The sequence below is a fragment of the Melanerpes formicivorus genome, unplaced genomic scaffold, assembly GCF_026170545.1.
Source record: "Melanerpes formicivorus ecotype bairdi unplaced genomic scaffold, bMelFor1.0.p_v2 SCAF_22, whole genome shotgun sequence".
NCBI lineage: Eukaryota > Metazoa > Chordata > Aves > Piciformes > Picidae > Melanerpes > Melanerpes formicivorus.
In genome coordinates, this window is record NW_027142374.1 from 2074122 (window position 1) to 2096199 (window position 22078).

General features: G+C 48.1%; 1 protein-coding gene across 4 annotated transcripts in view; it reads right to left on the reverse strand.

Moving 5' to 3' along the window:
* ATP11C (ATPase phospholipid transporting 11C) overlaps positions 1-22078 on the reverse strand; it is a 68840-nt gene that overhangs the window by 41654 nt on the left and 5108 nt on the right. Inside the window, exons 1-3 of one of the 4 annotated variants that reach the window (XM_068151808.1) lie at positions 15189-15247; positions 4606-4725; positions 1625-1714 (exon numbers count right to left, since the gene is read on the reverse strand). In XM_068151808.1, the coding sequence (XP_068007909.1) occupies positions 1625-1714; positions 4606-4725; positions 15189-15230 (252 nt within the window). In that variant the 5' untranslated portion in view covers positions 15231-15247. Of the gene's footprint in view, positions 1-1624; positions 1715-4605; positions 4726-12118; positions 12250-15188; positions 15249-22078 lie in introns of those variants that run through there. The other 3 variants (XM_068151811.1, XM_068151810.1, XM_068151809.1) reach the window with 3 other exon arrangements.

The window sequence follows — 22078 nt, forward strand, 5'->3', positions numbered from 1 at the left end:
TCAGAGAGTCACAGACATTTTGAGAAAGGCTCTCAGCAGCAGGTAGAGCAGATGCAGCAGGCAATTCCCCAGGCACCCTGACACTTTGCTCCTCACAGCACACAGGGCAATTCCATCATTTTAAAACAATTTAAAGATAAGCAGCAACATTTAAGCTATAGATGCCATTTATCAAGGCATAACCCTTGGTATTTCAAATGAATGGAGTGGCCTTGAGTGCCTTTCTTTTAAGGGAAGTGACAACTCCAGAGCAACCAGTGCCCAGGGCTAGTCGTTTGCTCTATAGGGCAGCAAGTCTATTAGTGCTGTCAGGTTGGGCTTTGTCTGGTTGGGTTTGTTTCATCTCTGCTAGAACATGAGGGCTGCTTCCTTACTTCAGAGATGCTCACAGAGTCAAAACAAGGAGGTACAGCCAGGTTCTTCGCTCATCTGCATACACCTGTGCCTAAAATAAGTAAGCAGCTGAGCTGCAACTGATTTTTGTAGAGAACAATCAAGAACATGCCAGGTTCCCTCCTAGGCAGAAGGTCAGGAGACAAAATGTAATGCTGCATCACTAAATGGCCAGCTACACAAAAAGGACATCCTGACTCCAGGGCATCGCTGCAGTTCAAGGCAAATTACAAATGCACTCTGACAAAATGGAGCAGTGCCAGTGAAATGAAGAGATGGAGGGGAGCCAGCTGATGGCCCCATGTAACACTGCCAGGAGTCATGCTCAGGCCTTATCTTGGGATCCCTCACTTCTGCAACAGCCACCACAGTGACAATAAGCCACAGCTCGTTACTGAAAGGGTAACGCATTTCAGACACTCCTCTTTTGAACATGCAGCCTAGCAGAGAGCAATACCCCAAGCCTGAACCACCAAAACCCAGAGAAGCCACCCAACAGGAGGCTGTTTGTAGGAGCCACATGGTGCCATTTCATTTGCTGGGGTAGGGTTTTGATGCCCATTTTTAGCCCTAGAGCAGGTTTGTCTGCTGAGCCCCAGGCCTGAGGATTTACAAGGTGGGGAAATGCACTGCAGTGCTTCTCCCAGATGCATTTTGGCAGCCTGCTTTTCTTGATTGACAGAGCAGAAAAGGAATATTCAGGGCTGCTCAGGATTTGCCCCTTAACCAAAGGTGTACAGAGCAGAAGACTTTTGGCTGAGTATAAATACTGCCTGTGCAGAGCAGCTTTCTCCACATTCCCAAAACTCAGGCTATGCCTTTTCTGATTTTTTTACTGAGTACAACCTCTCTCTCCTGCTTGCCTTCAAACTCACTATAGCTAAGATAAACCAACACCATATAGCTTGGGAAAATTCACTGTTATGCAGCAGAAGTAATAAGAGTGACAAAAGAGCTGGATCTTAATTCTGCAGCATCAAAATGTATTTTCACCAGTTGACTGATCTTAATGGTTAAAACATTAGGATTTAATTGTTTCAGCAGTCATTCAAACATCATCTCTCAACATTTTAACTATTATGCCTTGGATGGTGTGCTAGAATAGCAACAGCTTCCAGCTGTAAAAAACCAAAGGAGTTGGAAGCACCAGAGTCACTTAGGAACCTTTTGTTCAACCTCAGCTTACCATCAGAAGGCAAACAAACCCCACCCTTGCCATCAAAGCTCTTACCTGCACCAGGAAAATGATGAGGAAGTAGAAGTTGGCAATTCTCCTGAACTGCTCAAAAAGGTTCTTCGGGAGGAAGTTCCAGAGGGTGTACTGCAGGGAGAGAGGAGGGCTCACAAACAGACCAAGGCACGGGGCTCACTGTCGGATTTTGGCGACAAAATGAGAAGGATCCGCACCAAATAGGAAAGAAGGTCTCCCTTTAACCCAGCATGAGCATCACAGCAAGCTGCCTTGAGCAGCTCTGGCCTGACTTGAGAGATGGTGAAGGGTAAAAAAAAAAACAAACCAAAAAAACACCCCAAAAACATGAAGTCAAAAGCAACAGATTCTGCTTCATCAAACAACTTCTAGACAGGCATTTGGAGAGGCCTGATTTCATGAAGAGATAATGCACAGTACAGAGATTTGTACCCTCAAATTCCAAAGTCCACCTTAGAGTTTGAAATTCTGTTCAAAAAAACAAAAACACCCAAAACATGTTGCTCCTACAGATTTGTTATTAAGTTGTGCTTCACTGTCATTCAGAAAGCTGCCAAATCATTTACTTTGGGGAACATGTGGAATTTAAGGACAGCGTGGAAAAGAATGGGTCTCATAGCTGCTGTTTCAATCTGCCTCAAAGTAAGAATAGTGAGCAGCGAAGTCTCAAGACCGATGCCCACTTAATTATAAAAAGAGACTGGTCAGGTAAGAAAAGTTAGAATAGAATCATAGAATCAACAAGGTTGGAAAACACCTCAAAGATCATCAAGTCCAACCTGTCACCACAGACCTCATGCCTACTAGACCATGGCACCAAATGCCACGTCCAGTCCCCTCTTGAACACCTCCAGGGATCTTGACTTCACCACCTCCCTGGGCAGCACATTCCAATGGCTAACAACACTCTCTGGGAAGAACTTTCTCCTCACCTCCAGCCTAAACTTCCCCTGGTGCAGCTTGAGACTCTGTCTTCTTGTTCTGGTGTTGGTTGTTTGGGAGAAGAGACCAACCTCCTTCTGACTACAACCTCCCTTCAAGTAGTTGTAGAGAGCAATAACGTCTCTCCTGAGCCTCCTCTTCTCCAGGCTAAACAATCCCAGCTCCCTCAGCCTCTCCTCATAGGGCTTGTGCTCAAGGCCTCTTCCCAGCCTCATTGCCCTTCTCTGGACACATTCAAATGTCTCAATGTCCTTCTTAAATTGAGGGGCCCAGAAATGGACACAGGACTCAAGGTGTGGCCTAACCAGTGCTGAGTCCAGGGGCACAATGGCTTCCCTGCTCCTGCTGGCCAGTTCATGCCGAGCAAGTAGAAAAGGGAAATAAAAAGGAGCAAGGACACAACAATCAAAATAAATCAGGGAAGAACTAAAATTAGTGCTAAAACAAATCATTTGTCAGAGACAAATGAAACAGGGGAAGGTGTCCTCTCTCTGAAGGACCCTCTTGCATGCCAGGGAAATGACAGTGAGAACATTACAGGAGTTAAATATGGGCAGACTTCGAACTTCCTCAGCATAAACTCAGACAGCGCAGAGACATAAAGATAAATAAGGTCCAAGCTGAATAAAAAGGAGAGGAAATCCCCCCCCCCCTTACAGCTCAAGGAGAGTAAAACTGAAGCCTAACTGTATGCTGAGCATCATGAATCCTAAGCAGTATGTATCCAGCTGTGTTGACAATATCAGATGCCACTTGTTTGATATTTTACTCCAGTTGGCTTCCAATCATTTGAAACAGCTTCATGAATGTCATGGAAAAAAAAAGTGAAGCAGAAGGCAGATGAGCGTCATCACAGTTTTCCACCATAAACAAAAGCTGCATTAATACCCTATGAATGTTTCCCCTTTCATCCAAGGGGATAAACAGAGCTGGTTATTTTTGTTCTATCTCAAGAGAGGGGAAAAACCCATGGGGAAAAAAAAAAAGAATTCTATTTTTCTACTCAGTTATAAAATAATTCCCACTCCCTTTTGCAAACCTGAGTTGCTGTTGTCTCATGCTGCATTATGCTCAACCTGTCCTTCCTTCCCAAAGAAGATGCCAGAGAGAATTATAGAAAGAAGGGGAGGGGAACCACAGTCACAACCAAAAAACACCCCAAAAAAGCAAACCCACAAGCCAAATGTGTCCATGTGTTTTTGCTCTCATCCAGCCAAAAGGAACAGGAATGCACCCCCAAGGGGACAGGCAAGAAGTAAAAATACTATTGGAGAGGCTGGACCTGTGGTATAAAGTATGCGCCATGCTCCCCCACTTGCTAATGGACCTTTGTGTTCTGTATTTGGCCTCAGTGAGGCCACAGCTCGAGTACTGTGTTCAGTTCTCAGCACCACAGTACAGGAAAGGCATTGAGGTCATGGAGTGTGTCCAGAGAAGAACAACCAGGCTGGTGAGGGGTTTGGAGACCATGTCATACAAGGAGCAGCTGAGGGAGCTGGGGTTTACTCTGGAGAAGAAAAGACTAAGGGGAGATTTTATTGCTTTCTACAACTAGCTGAAAGGAGGTTGTAATATGGCCAGTGTTGGTTTCTGTTGGTCTCTTCTCCCAGGTAACCAGCATTAGGACAAGAGGAAATGGATTTAAGTTGTGCCAAGGGAGGTTTAGGTTGGCAATGGTCAGGCATTGGAACAGGCTGCCCGGGGAGGTGCTGGAGTTGCCATCTCTGGAGGTGATCAAGAAGCATGTAGCTGTGGCGCTTCAGGATATGATTTAGTGGTCATGGTAGTGGGGTTATGGTTGGACTTGATCTTAAAGGTGTTTTCCAACCTTAATGTTTCCATGATTCTAATTCAGTGATGCAGACACCATCATACACCAGCAGGGAGCACACAGGGGTGATGGACCCAGCAGAGAAGAGCAGGCTCACCTTGGAGGAGACAAACCTTGATTCTATGATTCCATGACTAATTCAGTGTGTCTCCATCATACACCAGCAGGGTGAAGACACCAGCAGGGAGCACACAGGGGTGATGCACCCAGCCCAGCAGAGCAGGCTCACCTTGGAGGAGACAATCCTGTTGTCGCAGAACTTCTGTGCCACATACGCATCTGTTTCCAACACAGGACGGTGCCCGACCACCACGGTGCGTGTCCCAACTCGCTTCTCTTCCCCAGCACACTGTTGGGCAACCAGGGAAGGGAAAAAATTAGCTACCAGCTCAATAGACATCAAGTATTTGTATGTAATAGCTTCCAGTTTCCAAATGTGCCATTCTGTTACAAACAAAACAGCTCCATCCGTGAAAAATTCACTTCTCTACCCCAGCACAGAGAAGGAAGAGGTGCACAAGGTCACTGAGCAAAACCAAGGCAACACTGAGCTTGCAGTGTGGGGTCCCCACTGCTGCTTAGCCACCAACTACCCAGGACCACAGCATGTCCTACACTCCACCCAGACAGAGGGCTGGAGCCTCTCTCCTATGAGGACAGACAGAGAGTTGGGGATATTCAGTCTGCAGAAGAGAAGGCTCCAAAGAGACCTTATTGTGGCCTTCCAGTATCTTAAGTGGGCCTAAAAGAAAGCTGAGGAGGGAATTTTTAGGGTGTCAGGGAGTGATAGGACTAGGGGGAATGGAAAAAAAGTAGAAATGAGTAGATTCACATTGAATGTTAGGACAAAGTTCTTCACCATGAGGGTGGTGAGATACTGGAAGAGGTTGCCCAGGGAGAGGGTAGAAGTTTCATCCCTGGAGGGTTTTAAGGCCAGGCTGGATGTGGCTCTGAGCAACCTGCTCTAGTGTGAGCAGGTTGTGTCCCTGTCCACAGCAGGGGAGTTGGAATTAGATGATCCTTGAGGTCCCTTCCAGCCCTAACAATGCTATGATTCTATAACAGCTTACTGCTTGTGTTCACATTGCTCATGCCCTATGCAGGCCAGCTGCCATCTCTACTTGCAGCCTGTGCCCATCTGCCAGGCATTTTTTCCTTCTTGAAGGAGAATATATGCTCACCAAACACTTCAAACCACTAGGAATGTAATTCATTTTCAGTACATCTATTCCCACTCCCAACCTGGAGGGTCCTTCAGCTTGCCTTGGCTTCCTACAGTAGCTCCAGGCTTTACTCCAGGCTTTTACAACTCCCTGAAGGGAGGTTGTAGCCAGGTGGGGGTTGGTCTCTCCTCCCAGGCAACCAGCACCAGAACAAAAGGACACAGTCTCAAGCTGTGCCAGGGGAGGTTTAGGCTGGATGTTAGGAAGAAGTTCTTCATAGAAAGAGAGATTGGCCATTGGAATTGGCTGCCCAGGGAGGTGGTAGAGTCACCATCACTGGAGGTGTTTAGGAGGAGACTGGATGGGGTGCTTGGGACCATGGTTTAGTTGATTAGATGGTGTTGGGTGATAGGTTGACTTCATGATCTCAAAGATCTTTTCCAACCTGGTTAATTCTATTCTACTCCAGGACCCCACAGAGGACTATGGAAGCCACATCCTCATTTCTGCTTGTTCTCCTGTCAGACCCTCAAGTCCACCCAAAGTGCCTCAACACCATAGACTTTAAAATATATATACACACTCTTCTGCAATTTTAAGATCTCAGATAAACCCAGATAAATTCAGATAAAGCACAGCAGACTATCAAAGACACAGAGGCTGCTGGGGACTTGTTTTGCTGGGATTAAGTAGAATCAGATGGCACAAGTGGAGGCAGCCTGGTGTCAGAGAGGTTTGATGACAGCCATCCTGCTCTGCAGCAGCCAGGAGAAGGATGAAGCAAAATGAAGCAGAATAAACTCAAGAGTGGCTCTGCAGGAGGAAAGCATCCCCTGCACAAAGCCACAACAGGAGCCCATGAACAGCAACACTGGGCTCTAGCAGAGACCCAGCCATCCCCATGGCCCTTGCAGGCTTCCCAAAGGAGCACATGACACCCAGCAAACTAAAGAGAGGTCCTCCCAGTCCAGTGGAGGGTGTGCTATAGCCACACATCCTAATGTACACATCTGAATGCACTGAAAGCCACAGGGCTCTACTTCAATGCAACTCTTCAATATCAGATTTCCATCTTCCTGTAAGTCCATTAAAAAACCCTTGACAAACCCATGACTTGGTCCCTGTCAGTGCCAGTAACCTTGCCAAGAAGGCTTTTGGGAGGGGGTGAAATGCTGTGGGCTCCATTTCCATCAGCTTTCAGCTGCAGGCTGTGCAGTACACAAGGTTCTCTGTGGATCAGGAAAGTCTATTTTTCAAAAGCAACAAACCTATGCAATAGTTTAAATGCTGGCTTCTCATTCTGTCTAGATTCTACCCTGTACATAAAGTGTCCCTGCCACAGACACTTGCAGCCAAGAGAGGACACCTGGAAGTATTTTGCAAGGTTGAACTTAAAATTGTCAAGTGAATTTAAAACAGCCACTAAGAGCAGATGGAGTGGGGCAGGGGAAAAGAAATGGTCTTAGGGCAGACTAAGGTTATCTTAGAGTTAAGGTTTTGGGCTTTAAAACACGAGCAGGGAAGCCATTTGTCTCACAGCTCATGGTTCAAGGCCATTAGCAGGCAGCAGAGCTGCTAAAACACCAGCAGATACTGCTCATACTCCACTTAATCTTATTAATCCTCAACCCTAGAGTCTGTTTGCTTTGAAACCCCACCATGGCAGGTGCCAAAGATGCCAAATCCCTACCATGTGTTAGCTGCCCAGGATGGGGGCAGACTGCCATGGGTGGGTGCCCTGGTGTGCCCTACGTCTGGCTGAGCACCCCAGCTGTCTGAAGGGCCCATTGCAGGCAGCTTGTCAAGCTGCAAGCAAAACCCAACTGGAGAAAAAGGTGCTTTGGAAACAACCACACTAAGACTGCCAGGCCCAGGAGTAACTGCTGCTGGGGAAAAAGTATAAAAATAAAATACCCAATTAAAATCTAAGCCAGTCCTCTTCCACTGAATGGATCCTGATGCCCAAAGGAAGCAGCAGCTCTTCCTTCCCCTGCTCCCACCCAGGCCTTCAGCATCTTTAATTAGAGACGTGTTTTTACACAATGCCCAAACCAAGTGTGGTGTGCTGGCTGCTCTTGCTGCAGCCAGCCTCAGACCTCCAGCAGCTGATGCTCAGAGCCTAGGAAAGCTTCTCACACTCCCATGCCTTGTAATAGAGTCATAGAAATGTTTCAAGTGAAAAAGACCTTTAGAAAGACCTTTAAGATCAACATATCCAACCACTGTCTAACTTTTCAAGTGTCTTTGCACTGCCTGGATGCCACCAGCAGCCCACCTCTACCAGGTGTAACCAGCTCCCCAAACACAGACTGGGTAGGTACGTGCTGCCATTCAGGGAGTGCCACCTGCCAGCTCAGGCTGACCACCCTCCCAGCCTCATGACCTGCAGCAGTGAAAAGTACATCTTCTGAACTGCAAACCAGATCCAACAAAGATTCCCTGATGTATTAGCTGCATTTGGAGGTGGCAGCTGTGGGTCTCACCAACGTGCATCTCAGGAGCAGGAGGCAGAGCCATTCGATCCATGCCAGAGCAGCAGCAGGGAGCAGAGACAGACTGTCCCCAGGTCTGAAGGCCCTGTGATGACCCCAGGCAAAAGCTGGAGCTGGGTGTACCTGGCAAGCATCCCTCCAGCCCAGGGAGGAAACAAGAGCTTCCCCTGCCCACACTGCCGGCCAAGCAATGGGAAGGAGCAGGGGTGAGGGTTTGCCAACACATGCACTGGCACAGAAGCAACAAAGCTCTGGCTAAAATACTCCAGGAAATATAGCCACAAGTATCTACTCTGCAAGACTATCCATAGCTAGCCATGGAAAACATGGAGCATGTGAAGAAGAGAAGCCAAACCCCAGGTATGGTGTCTTAGCTCACCAAGGCCACTACTCTGCTCTACCACCAGGTTATCACCACCAACTCCTCAGTGGGTTTTTACCCCTCAACTCCCCTTCAGTCATTTGAAGCATCTCCTACAAAGATCATAGTAATCCCTTCCATGGGACATCAAAGCCCTCTGTGGTGGCAGCAGCAGCAGTCCTCCCTCTGTGGCCTAACCAGACTCCCACCATTCCTGGCACTCCATTTCCCATTCCGTTGGCCACCCTTTGGTGCCGCAACACCGCACAGCCATACAAGCAGCTGGAAGGCTTCAAGTCCCATCTCTCCACTTTTCCCACTTCCCACAATGACACCCATGGTGAGAGGCATGGGCTCAGCTTGGCAATGAAAAGCTGCTATTTTGACAAGCCCACCTGGAGCGGCTCACTGGGTCGCTAATAGATTGCTCCATCTTAACAACAGCTCTCAACAGAGACTTAGGAGGCTTAGGTGGCAGCCCAGGCTTTGGGGGAAATCATTAAAGATGCAGATTAGCAGAGAGAGGATTTAGACAACTTTTCCCAACAGCCTTTCATCAAAATTGTAATTCTGATGGTGAAAGAAAAAGAAGAAGAAAATACTCCTTGGATACAATTCCAACAGTTGCCTCCTTGCTTGGAGGGGTTTCATCAAGCCTACGGTGCAGGACTCAGCTGGTGCAAGCAAAAAAACCAGGCTTTGTTCTCTGCTGTTTAGAGCTAAGCCTGACAAAAAGATTATTTAAGACTATAAACAACTGCATTCCCCTCAAACATGCACTTTACCACCTCTCCCTGCTCCAGGCATCGTGCCTGCAGGAGTGCTGGGAGAAGCAGAGGCACCAAAGATGAGTGGTGTCAGACTGCCCGTAGCCTCAGGACCACGTAGTAGGAAGCGACTCTGCATCCTACCGCCAAACCGTGAGGCTGTGGAGATGCTGGTAGGTGACTCCCTCCAGTCCCCCCTCTGCCATACCACACCCCAGCCACTCAGAAGAGCTGCCAGCAGCTGGCAGATGCAAAGCAGCAGCCTAGGAGACAGCACACAAACCAGGAATCAATAGCAGGAAGAGACAGTTTTGATAAGAGCCACCATCCTGTTTGCACCACTGGAAGACCAGCCTCAAAGATTCAAGTCTCTTGTTACCACAGAACGGTTTGGATTGCAAGGGGCCTTAAAGATCATCTAGTTCCAATCCCACTGGGACACCTCCCACTAGACCAGGTTGTTCCAGGTCCTGTCTGACCTGGCCTTGAACACTTCTAAGAGAGGGGGCATCCACACTCTCCCTGGGTAACCTGTTCCAATGTTTCACCACCCTCACTATAAAGAATTTCTTCCTAACATCCAGTTTAAATCTCCCCTCTTCCAGATTAAATTCATTCCCCCTCATCCTATCACTACAAGCCCTTGTCAAAAGTCCCTCCCCAGCTTTCTTGTAGCCTCCTTCAGGTACTGGAAGGCTGCTAGGTCTCCCCAGAGCCTTCTCTTCTCCAAGCTCCAACAGCCCCAACTCTCCCAGCCTGTCCCCATAGGGGAGGTGCTCCAGCCCTGCCACATTTCAAGCTTCATTTCAGGGCTCCTGCTCTGCTTCCCCTGCATTTAACCAAGCCCATTAGCGAGTCAAGCACTCAGCAGGGCATCCAAGCCAGCTTTCTCCTGAAGGAGCTCAGCTGGAAGACAGCAGCCAGAGATCAAACACAAATCACAGGAGATAAAGATGAGGCTAGGGAAGCTGTTCTGCCAGGAACATCTTTCTGAGCTGGCAGCTCACTATCTGTCTTTGTTTCCCAGCTGGGGCAGGACCAGGCGCCCAGACTGCAGTAATAAATAACCACACGGTCAGCACCGCTGCAGGGCACACATGGTCTGCTGCAAGCATGGCAGGGCAAAGTGCTGCTGCTGGGATACAGCCATCCTCAAGCCACAGAGAAATGCAGAGAGAACACATTTCCGCTAAATACTCCTGTGTAACCCAACCTTCCTGCACTTCCAGCTTTGTACAAAGCCCACTTATTGCCAGCAGCAGCTCCCAAAAGGAGACACTGGGAATCACCATCATTTTCTTACATTAAAATTTAGACATCTACAAACATCAAGAAGGTGAGCTAAGGCTTGGGTTTTGCTACAAAGTTTTCTTTAAGGAGTTAGGAATAGGTACAATTTGAAGGCATCAGACCAGGGCTAAAAAAGCACATGGATGTGACTAATGACCCGACACCATTTATGACTTGAAGTTGCTGGAGCATTGCACAGAGGTGGTGGAATCATGCCTGCAGCTTACAGCACCTCCTGAATTCTTCACCTGACTTTGGGCAAGGCTCCCTTCATGCCTCTCTCCTCCTCCATCTGCATCCTTCTCCCACAGCCATGTCCTGCCCCAGCACAACATCCTTCCAGAGCAGCTTCTCTTCACCCACCCTCCCATACTTAGACTAGAATAAACCAGGTTGGAAGAGACCTTCAAGATCATCACATCCAACCCATCATCCAACACCACCTAATCAACTAAACCATGCAACCAAGCACCCCATCCAGTCTCCTCCTAAACACCTCCAATGATGGTGACTCCACCACCTCCCTGGGCAGCACATTCCAATGGGCAATCACTCTCTTCCTAACATCCAGCCTAAACCTCCCCTGGTGCAGCTTGAGACTGTGTCCTCTTGTTCTGGTGCTGGGTGCCTGGGAGAAGAGACCAACCCCTGCCTGTCCACAAAAATTTCGGGGAATCCATCACAGCACCACAAACAAGACCCAGGCAGCTCTTCATAAAAGTTGCAAAACTAGGTAAAAATTAGCCAGCCTTGAGTAAAAATTAATGGACTTTGACTGAGTTCAACAGGAGAGGTGACCCTGTGCTCTGCAGCCGCTGTTTATGGGGAGCTGCTCTGAGTGGGCTATTTCTAGGGCAGCTGCAAAACGTAGTGCTTAATTATATCCTCCATATGGAAAACAAGTGTCTGTGCTACCTGCTGGCCCCATTTCCAGAGGAAAAAAAATATATAGTGGCAGACAGAAAGCATCCTACCATTTGATTTGGCAGTTTCAAAAAGCACCTAAGCTAATCAAAACCCCTGCTCCTTTCGCGTTTGCTGAAGGTATCTCCAAGCCACAAAGCAAACACAAACACCACTTAGGAAAAAGAATAAAACACCAAACCACAGGCATCTGAGGAGAAAAAAAAACAATCATCTGCTAAACCCAGAAATGAATACACAGTGCAAGTACAAAGCTCAAACATTTGAATGAAATCATAGCTTCTATTAAACATATGCAGAAGAAAAGATTAAATCCCATTACTTGGCTTAGATCTCAGGAACAGTTTAAGGTCTAATCACTCCTGCGTTGTTTCATTTAGCATGAAAGTAGTGGAGGAGCCGACCTGATTTACAGAAAAAGCCTGCAAAAAATAACACCACCACCACCACCACCACCTCCCAAAACAGCCTGTTCTAGCTGCTGGGGTTTGGGTGAGGGTTTGTGGGGTTTTTTTGACGGTTCTGGGAATAAAAATCCCCGCATCCGCAACATTAAAAAGCCTCCTCACATTTACCAGAACCTCCCCAAAGCATCCAGCAGCCCCAGTGATATATTTTTAATTGAAGATTTTCTTGCCAATTTTTCTCTATGACTTTGTCCTTAAATCATTTCTGTGCAAGCCCAAGCAATGCTTGGAGAGAAAAAACTTAAGGATTTAGCAGCTCAGGCTATGCTTACACTCACCGACCACATTTTTAGGCAGATCTCCTGATGTAGAGAGTGAGCTCCACCGATCAGGATTGACCCCTACCGTGCCTGTGGGATAGGGTCAATGACACACACAGTCCTTGAGGACAAAACCCAACATTGCATTTCAAACACTGACAGCTCATAGGTCCCAGATAAGGGGCTGAAGGTGAACACAGCTCTGAGTTTGCTTCCCACCGGAGAGGACTTTCACTGCTCACCCCTAAGCAGAAGAGGGAAGGCCAGTATCTTGGGAGAGCAAAAGGTTGAAATTTAGACTAGTGTCCCTTTTCCCCCATTTGAGCCTGAAACTCCTACTGATATTCAAGCAGACAACAGGACCACCAAGCACTGACCACGGGGGAAAAGCCAGCTCCTGCTAAACTAAGCAGGGGGTAACCATGCAAGCCTCCTGACCAAGCAGAACAACGAGCAAAAGCAACAGAGGAGCCAAGGGAAAACCACTGAATCACAGAATGCTTTGGGTTGGAAGGAACCTTTAAAGGCTGCCTAGCCCAACCTTCAAAAGGACCAATGCCTTTTTTTTTTTTTTTCAGTTAAATTATGATCAACACAAGATGGGGTTCAACACCCCGACCTCCTCCCTACTCCCCATTAGGGACAAAGCAGCAGATGATGTGCAGCAGAGCGGCATCAACCCAGATCACAACATCCTTAATGCAAGTCAAGGTGTGCCTAGTGACACAAGGGGCCCCAGCCAGAGCACTTTCCTATGTCCCCTGTCCCAGGGGGACATGCTGTCTCACCATATGGGCTTGCATGAAGATCACCTTCACCAAGGACGATAGAGTGGAGAACAGCAGAGCCCAAGCAGGCTGAGTCTCCTGGAAAAGCTGACTTGGCCAACAAAGCCACTGATAAAAGCAGAGACCCGGTGGGGCGGGGAGAACTGGGGAAAGGGCTACTTGAAAGATTTAAGAAGGGTGGAGAGAGGAAATACAAGACTTTTTTTTTTTCCCCAGATAATAAATTTACAGGAGGGTCCAGCCCTCTCCTGGACTCAGGGAGTGTCACAAATGGTGGTGACAGCCTAAAAGAGCCTTTTTTTTTTTGGTGTGGGTTTTGGTTTGGTGGAGCTTTTCTTTTTCCATCTAATGACAGTCCACCCTCTAATCACACAGTACTGCATCTTCCCCCAAGCCTGCCACACTGTCCCTCACCACAGCCTCAGCCCAGCAGCCTTCTGCAGAAAGCCATGTCCACATACGATGCAGAAAGCCAAACCCAGACCAGAGGCAGCAGACGTTGACTGAGATAACATTACTTCAGCACTGCTGTTTTGCACTGTTGGTCCTGTTCAAACACAGCCATCCATCTTTGGAAGTTTTTCAGGGTCTCTTCCCTCTTTTCCCTGCCCTGCTGGCAGCCAGGGTTATGAAACCATCGCTCAAGCTTCAAAGCCAGGCAGACCATTTTTATTTTTGGCAGTCCGAAAGCAGAGTCCAAGCAGCATGCCGCCGGCAGGCAACATTCAGGCTCGGAGCAACACTTCAGGCTCCAGAACAGGAGAAAGGACTCTGAATAACAGCCAAATGCTTTACAGAGGTCACAAAGCAAATACAGCGAGGTCTTCCCATCTTCAACCCTCTACCTCCTTCCTGTCCCCAGCTCAAGCTGCGCCACATATGTCTGCTCATCGGCAGCTATTTTTGCAGGGCAGCGAGCTCTGCAGAGCAGTGATTTGCCCTGGCAAGAATTAAAGTCAGTGAAAACTGGGGGGGAAGGAAAAAAAACCCATCCAAGTTAGCAATTGTCCATGCTTGCATCAGCCAGCAAAGCTGTAATTTGTTGGTTTTCCCACTGCTTTCTGGTCCTCTGAAATCCTGAACTCTTCAGTTATGGAAGCAAAAAACAACAACGCTAAATACTAGGTTATGCACGGCAGCACAGCCAGACATCACTCTGACCTCTGCCACCTACAAACATTTTGCCCTTTTTAAACTTTTCTCAGCATTTTAGACCTGGGCTTTGGCTGACCAGCAAGGAGTCCATTTCCCAGAGCAGTTTCCCCCTGGGAAGTGAGCACACCCAGCTGCCCACCCACCAGGGCAGAGGCTGCCAATTCCCCTGCCAGGATGCACTGCTCCACCCCCAGAAACAAGAGCTGGTACCCAGGTCTGCCCAGTCTGCATCACACATACACACACACACACACCAGTCAAGGTGTCCCCTAAGGCTGTTGTGCCACTGGGAGGGATGAGAGGGCAAATTCAGGCTGCCAGGCACGGCCAACCCCCACAACAACATCATGGGGTACCCTCAGCTCCTGCTAGGGGTACCTGAGGTCTCAGTCCAACCATGATGCTCATTCAGGCTGGTTCAGATTCAGTTTTTAGACCCCAATAAAGTAGAAGTTGTGGTTTCCTAACTCCCCTGGAGAGAAATCTTTCCACAGAAGTAACAGGAGATAAAAGGGGGAAGAGAGGGAGAAATCACCTACTTCACCCCCTGCTCCACAGTCAAAATCAGCTCCACATACCCCAGATGCCATTGGGAGTATTTTCATCTCTGAATCCCACAGTAGCCAACAGCTTTATCCTTGGGGCTCCAAGCACAGTTACATCAGGATATCAGAGCAGCGCAATCCACCCAGTCAGGAGAAAAATCCTCAACATGTGGCCTAAAATTATTTATCTTCAGGAAATCCTTTTGGCTCCTGTTCTTGCTGGGCTGGGTAATGTAGCTGCAGAGCAGCTCCAGCAAAGCACACACTGCCCAGAGCTGACCAAGCAACACCAGCAGCACACGGTTGGCACCAGGAGGGAAATCTGCTTATCCGCAGGGACACAGAGATTAGGTCTGAGCTGGCCCTAGGATGCTGGGCTTGGTGCTCAAGTGGTTTTGGTGTGGTCCATCCCAGCATTGCCAGCTGCAGAAGTGAGCCCACCCTGCCAGCATCCTGGGAGATGAGTCACATCCATCCCATCCGCCACTTTTCCTAGACAGGCACCGGGATAAGGGCGTTCCTGCTCTCACAGTTAGCAAGACAAGTGCCTTCACCCAAGGCTTCCTCTCTGCACATCTGATCTTCCCACTCTGCACTTACTGGAATGGTACTTGTCAAGTGGAAAGTCCCACTTCCATCCATTCAGCTTCACTGGAAGAAAGCAGCTCTTGGAAATGACATACTGCACCACAGCCCTCTGGGCATGGCAGCTCATTTTACTGCCTCCCTCCCTGAGCAAACAAAAGGTGAGCTGGTTAGGAAGGGGAAGAGAGGCATAAGTCAAAAACAAACCCAAACCAACCAACCAAAACACCCCAACACAAACAAAAACACCTCAAAAAACTCTCACCCCCCCCCCCCCCCCAACAACAACTAAAAACAAGCAAGCAAACAACCAACCCCCCCAGATAATAAAAACCTTTAACAACTCTGTGACCAAAACTGGCACGCAAGGCACCATCCTACAAACCAAACTAATAACAATGCATCAGTATTGCCTTTTAAGCTTGGCTTTGTGGCCCCTGGAAGAGCAAGGCTGCTGACAAGTGGGTGCCCCCAGTGCAGTCTGACACCTCCCACCCCAGTTCCAAGCAGTGCCCAAGATCTCCTATCACCCCTTGTTCCTACAGGCAGCAGTCACCTGGCTTTGTGAGAACACCAGGGAGGAATTACACAGAAACCATAATAAAAGATGGCAGAGCTGCTCACAAAGGGGATTTTTTTTCCCCTCCTACATTTAATTTCCCAGCAGTGAGATATTTTTTTCTTCCCCTCTTAAGCCACTTGAGACCCAGGCAACGAAGCACAGAGTGTCACAGCAGCCTAGCAGCACTTAATTTTTATTACTGCTGAAAAGATCTTGGATTGCAATACCAAAGAAAGGCTTCAGGTTGTCTAGTCTTGCTTGTTGCACATCTTACTCAGCTTTTCTAGTTCCCTTACTGCACAAAACAAAAATAACAGGCTCCCTGTTTTGCAAACCAATGTGGTCACCACGATATTGCAACCAAAATTACAGCTATGAAGTGAACATTGCCTCTGCTTCCCACCTCAAGAGTCTTGTAAAAATCTTGCTAAGGAGTACAGCTTACTTTAAGATAGGGCCAGACAAAAAAGGCTGCCTGCTGCCCCTTCGAAAACACACAGCTAGAAATTACCAAGCCCTCAGCACACATCCAGTGAGAGCAAGGCTGGGGCCAGAGCAAGGGTCCTTCCATCTACAGATCCTGCACAATTCAGCTGAACTCACTGAGCAAAAAGCCCTCAGCAAAGCATTACTCATCCAAGCCCAGGAAGGAGGTTAACAGGAATCTTGTTCAAGTTGTTCACAAAAATAAGGCCCATTTGCAGACAGAATCCCCAGCCACCACAGCTCACCCCTCCTTTCTGCTGCAGGAGGGAAACAAAAGGCCCTTTACAAACAGCCAGATCAAAAATAAGTGCATTAAGCTTTCATTAAGGAGAGCAGGACGACAAGCGCTATCAGTTACAGCTGGATGTCAAGAGCAGGCACGCTTTTAACCTAAACTGGCTTCAACTGGAATTCTATCTCCCCCCCCCAAAAAAAAAACTCAGAAGTTTTGATGAGGAAAGAAGCAACTGAAGTCAGCAAGATGCAACAAGTGCCCAAAAGTGAGTCCTATCCCCTCCCTGAGCTGTCACTACAAGATCTGGGCCAGTTTGGATGGACAGGGGTTCTTGCTAACAAGGAAATTGGGGCTTTGCCTGGCTTTGAGAGCCCTGATCATTTCTGGGACCGTGGGCACAGGCTGATTTAAACTGGCCTTTACACGGGATCAGAATTGTTGGTGCTGAAGCAGGAGAAAAGGAGGCTGAGGGGAGACCGTCTGGATCTCTACAACTCCCTGAAAGGAGGTTGGAGCCAGGTGGGGGCTGGTCTCTTCTCCCAAGGAACAAGTGACAAGGACAAGAGGAAACACCAGGGGAGATTTAGGCTGGGACATGAGGAACAACTTCTTTCCCAAAAGAGTTGTCAAGGCCTAGCCTAGATTGCCCAGGGCAGTGGTGGAGTGCCCATCCCTGGAGGGGTTTCAAAGCCATGTAGATATGGTGCTGAGGGACATGGTCTAGTGGTGACCTGGCAGTGCTGGCTTAACAATTGGACTTGATGATCTGAGAGGCGTCTTCCAATCTACACCACTCTGATTCACAGTGAGATGGCCATACTGCAGATCATGTGTGGAAAGGTCTGCATAAGGAGCTAAAAAAAGAAAAGGATTTTTACACAGCATTGGTTTTAAGCAGCAGCAGTGAGCACCCCTACAAAAGCATCAAAACCAAGGGAGAAGAGAGAAAACACACCCCAGGACTGCTGCCCTTCCACCAGCAAGCCCCTTGGTGTGACAATCAGCTTCTCTGCCCACCCAGCCAGACTGTCCTACCTGCATATCCAAATGCACTTTGAGGCCATCACAGTAGTACCTTGTGCCAGTCACTGGCTGAATCACAGAATCACCAAGGTTGGAAGAGACCTCAAAGATCATCAAGTCCAACCTGTCACCCAACACCTCATGACTACTGTACCATGGCACCAAGTGCCACATCCAATCCCCTCTTGAACACCTCCAGGGACGGTAACTCCACCACCTCCCTGGGCAGCACATTCCAATGGCAAACAACTCTCCCAGTGAAGAACTTTCTCCTCACCTTGAGCCTAAACCTCCCCTGGCAGCTGGCTGGTAGCTCCCTGGATTTTGGCAAAGCCTGAGAAAGCTTCTAAGCAAAAATAAATATATCCTTTTTTAATGCACCTATATATATTGCTGTTATGCATAATTAATGTGTACATATTGCACACATGCATATTTAATGCACATACATATTTAAGTTGCTACAGCCTCTGGGCAGAAGAGGCTTTTCCTGACCCAGCAGGCAGATGAGGGCAGGGGCTGTAGGAGATCATCCAAAACAGGAAAGTTTCAGAGATTCCCCAGGCTACAAGTTAGTAAACTATGCTTAAAACAGCCTCCCATGTAGTCCAGCATACAGGCAGTACTGGTATCACTCTGCTGCCATGGAAGGGTGGTGGCAAGTCCACACACAGCTCCATGCTTCAGTCTTGGAGTTGAGCTTAAGACAAAAAAAACAAAATTCTAGCTGCCCAAATCAAACTTCACCAATTCAGGCAGATGCTAGTGAGCAACTCACTGGCTGGATGTTGGGTAACCCTAAATAATTCAGCGGCCTGCAGTGCGATGGTTATGCTGGGAGCAGCCAGAACTGCTTTGTCCTTGCAAAGTCAGCTCTGTGGAAAGGGTGGAGAGAGTCAGAGAGAGCAAAGCTACAGGGGGAAGATTATTATAGAATAATTAAAGTAAAAATTAAAAGAAATAACAAACAAACCCACCCAAACAACAGAAATGGCCTACAATCATCAGCAACAAGAGTAGCGGTGTCCTCATTACCCATTTCTAATGAGCAGGAGACACTTTGAGACTGGCAGGGTGTCCCTTGAGGCAAGATGTGGTCTGAGCACAGCACACCCCACCACCGTGTCCTTCAAACAGCACTGGCTGCCAAGCAGCCACCCAGCAGTCTGAGGATTCTCAGCAGATAGCCACAGCATGGCACCATTAGCTGCAGGGATCAGCCTGGTACCCTGAGCTGCTGGGGGATCAAGTCCTGCCTCCAGCCTGGCATCTGCATGGTTCCCACAAGTTAGAGAGAAAGCTGCAAATCTCCAGGTGAATAAGGGAAAAGAGTGAAACAGACAAACCTCCACACTGCTTGGTGTTATGATAGGAAGGAACAAAAAGACACTACTTGCAAGAGATGAAGAAGCCAGCGGTGTCAGAAGCAGCAGGACACGAGAGCAGGGTTCTCCAGCTCCGGTGCAGTTTAGGCAACATTTGCAAAGCTCAAAGCCCAGGTCTGAAGTGCTGGGGAGAGCACAGGCAGGTGAAGTCCACAACATCCTGCACACACCACTGGCAAAACCTGCTCAGCAAAAACCAACCCATCCTTCCCAACACCAGTCCTCAGCAAATAAATATTTCTGAGATGAGCCATGAGAGGCAGATTAAAAAAACAATCAACCCATAAACTGTAAGTGAAGCATTTTCTGAGATCACCTTGGGATAGCCTATCTAGGGCAAGAGCTCCCCACCTTAATCCAACCTGCTCCCCAAGGCAGAGCTTGGTGGGGGGACCTGGGGGCACTTTTGAGCAGAAGGCCACCAAAGTGACCAGCTGAGCAGGAAAACCTCTGCCCTGCCTGCTTCCTACACACAACTAAATACAGGAAACTCCCTCAAAAAATCCCCTGAGCAAACATTTTCAGGGCAAGGCAAACGGGTTAGCAGTGCACTCAGTCATCCCATGTTCAAGCTGCTTGGAAAACTCAGCCTTCCCAGACATGCAGGAAGCAGCTCAGTGACTCCCTTGCCACCATGGAGATGCCAGCTCCTCCAGCAGGGAGGTCTCAGTTGCAGGTATCCCAAGGGGTGTCATAGAATCAATAAGGTTGGAAGAGACCTCAAAGATCATCAAGTCCAACCTGTTATCCAAGACCTCATGACTACTCAACCATGGCCCCAAGTGCCACATCCAATCCTCTCTTGGAACACCTCCAGGGATGGGGACTCCACCACCTCCCTGGGCAGCATGTTCCAATGCCTAACAACTCTCTCATTGAAGAACTTTCTCCTCACCTCCAGCCTAAACTTCCCCTGGCACAGCTTGAGACTGTGTCCTCTTGTTCTGGTGCGAGTTGCCTGGGAGAAGAGACCGACCCCCTTCCGGCTACAACCTCCCTCCAGGTAGTTGTAGACAGCCTCCCACTTGCACACCCCACATATTCTCAGCAAGGACAGCAGGTCAAGGTCCCCCCAAGAGGAGTCCCATACCTTGAGGAACCAGCAGCCAAAGGCTGTTTTTCTGGTGCAGTTAAGATACAAGCATAGGTACTGCAGGAGGCAGATGCTCACAGGGACACAACCTGCCTTGCTAGAAACATGGTCACTGGCTGAACAGGAACCAGTTTTGGTGTGAAGTAATGTTCCCCACCAGCTCTGCTTTTAACTAGCAGTTAAAAAAACCCAACAATCTCCCCTAGAGATGAGACAGATAAATTCATAGGATGATTTGAGTTGCAAGGCACCTTAAAGATTACCTACTTCCACTAGAGATGTTCAGGAGGAAACTTGATAGGGTGTTTGGTTGCCATGGTTTAGTTGATTAGGTGGTGTTGGATGATAGGTTGGACGCGATGATCTTGAAGGCCTTTTCCAACCTGGTTTATTCTATTCTATTAGATCAGGACACCTCCCACTAGATCAGGTTGTTCAAGAGGCTGTCCAACCTGGCCTTAAACACCTCCAGGGAGGGGGTATCCACAACCTTCCTGTTCCAGCATCTCACCACCTTCACTGTAAAGAATTTTTCTAACATCTAGTCTAAATCTACCCACATCATCAACGGTCACAGCCAGAAAACAGCAGTTTTAACGGGAAAGGAAGTGCAGAAACCAAAGGTAACAGGATGAAATTAAAGGCAAGGCTGAAAAGCTTGCTATTAATAGACAGCTTGTTTGCTTTTACAATTTTTATTGTTAACAGCAGATCACCATGCCTTCAGCTGCAACTCAGGTCTGCTCAGCTCCAAACCTTCCCCCACACAGCCCAGACAATCATTGTTCTTCTGAGCAAAATACCAACTTGCAGACAAAAATGGGTCTGAGTTAAGAATAAAACACAGCCTCCAAACTTGTTACACTCCACAGAGAAGTTTCTGCCTGCCACAGGTTTAAATGGCAGCACCATTTATCATTAATGTTTGACCAGTGCTTCCCAATCCCTCCTTACAGCCACTTTTGACTTCTCCAACCTTACACTGCATGCATGAACATTTCCATGCAGCTACTTGGCCAATTTTTGTTTGATTTTTATTTCTTGTTAGCCAAATGGTTGAGCTGTTCCTGGGAGTAAGGCTACAGTTAGGAGGCTGCTTTGAAATGTTAAACAGTTAAAGGAACTTGAGAAACTCCTGTGTCCCCATTTTCCAGGGTAGGGGCACCACTCCAGCCTTTAGGTTCTCTTTTAAACTGGTTTTATTCTGCTGTGGAAGTTCTCATTGCTCTTCTAAGTCCTCCAGCCTTTAGGTTCTCTTTTAAGCTTCTTTTTAATGATGCCTTGTGGAAAAAAGGATCTCATCCCCCCTGGGAATGTGCTGCCCAGGGAGGTGGTGGAGTCGCCATCCCTGGAGATCTTCAAGACAAGCCTGGATGGGGCACTTGGTGCCATGGTCTGGTTGATTGGATAGGGCTGGGTGATAGGTTGGACTGGATGATCTTGGAGGTCTCTTCCAACCTGCTTGATTCTATGATTCTAAAGTCTGCAGCCCTCAAGAAGTGTCTTTTGCAGCTCCAGGTTCCCAATTTCAGCCTCTGTTGTCTTCTCTGTGGTCGGTCACGGGCTGCCCCGTGGCTGCTATAGGGGAACTGGCCCTGAGGACACAGAACTCAGCTCTCACATTCAGTTACAAAATAAAGTCCAGCAACACTCACGAAAAATTCCAGCCACTCCATTAAAATCCACACTCTTTTGAAGTGTGGGATTTCTCCAAGCAGAACTGCCACAGCTCCACTCATTGCTGCATGCAGGTTTCTGTCATGTTTAATGAAAGCAAAAATGCTTCTAGCAGAAGCTGGCAGTCAGGTGCAAGGTATTTGACACGCAACCTCACTCTCCGGGTGTGAACGCGGCTGGACTGGGGGGGAGGGGGGAAATGTGCAATTCTCAAGGCTTCTAACTCCTACCTATGCTCTTCTTTATTAGAATAGAAACTGCAATCACACACTGACTGCAATGTTTGGTTCACACTCGCTGAAAAAAGACAGAAAAGCAAGCGTGAAGGCAAGGCGCAGATGTGCTGCGCGGCCCAAAATAGACTTCATTACACATTTGCTGCAACAGCTAAAGACGGGAGCGTAAATCAGCATCCCTCACTCCAGACTCAGACATCTCCCACAA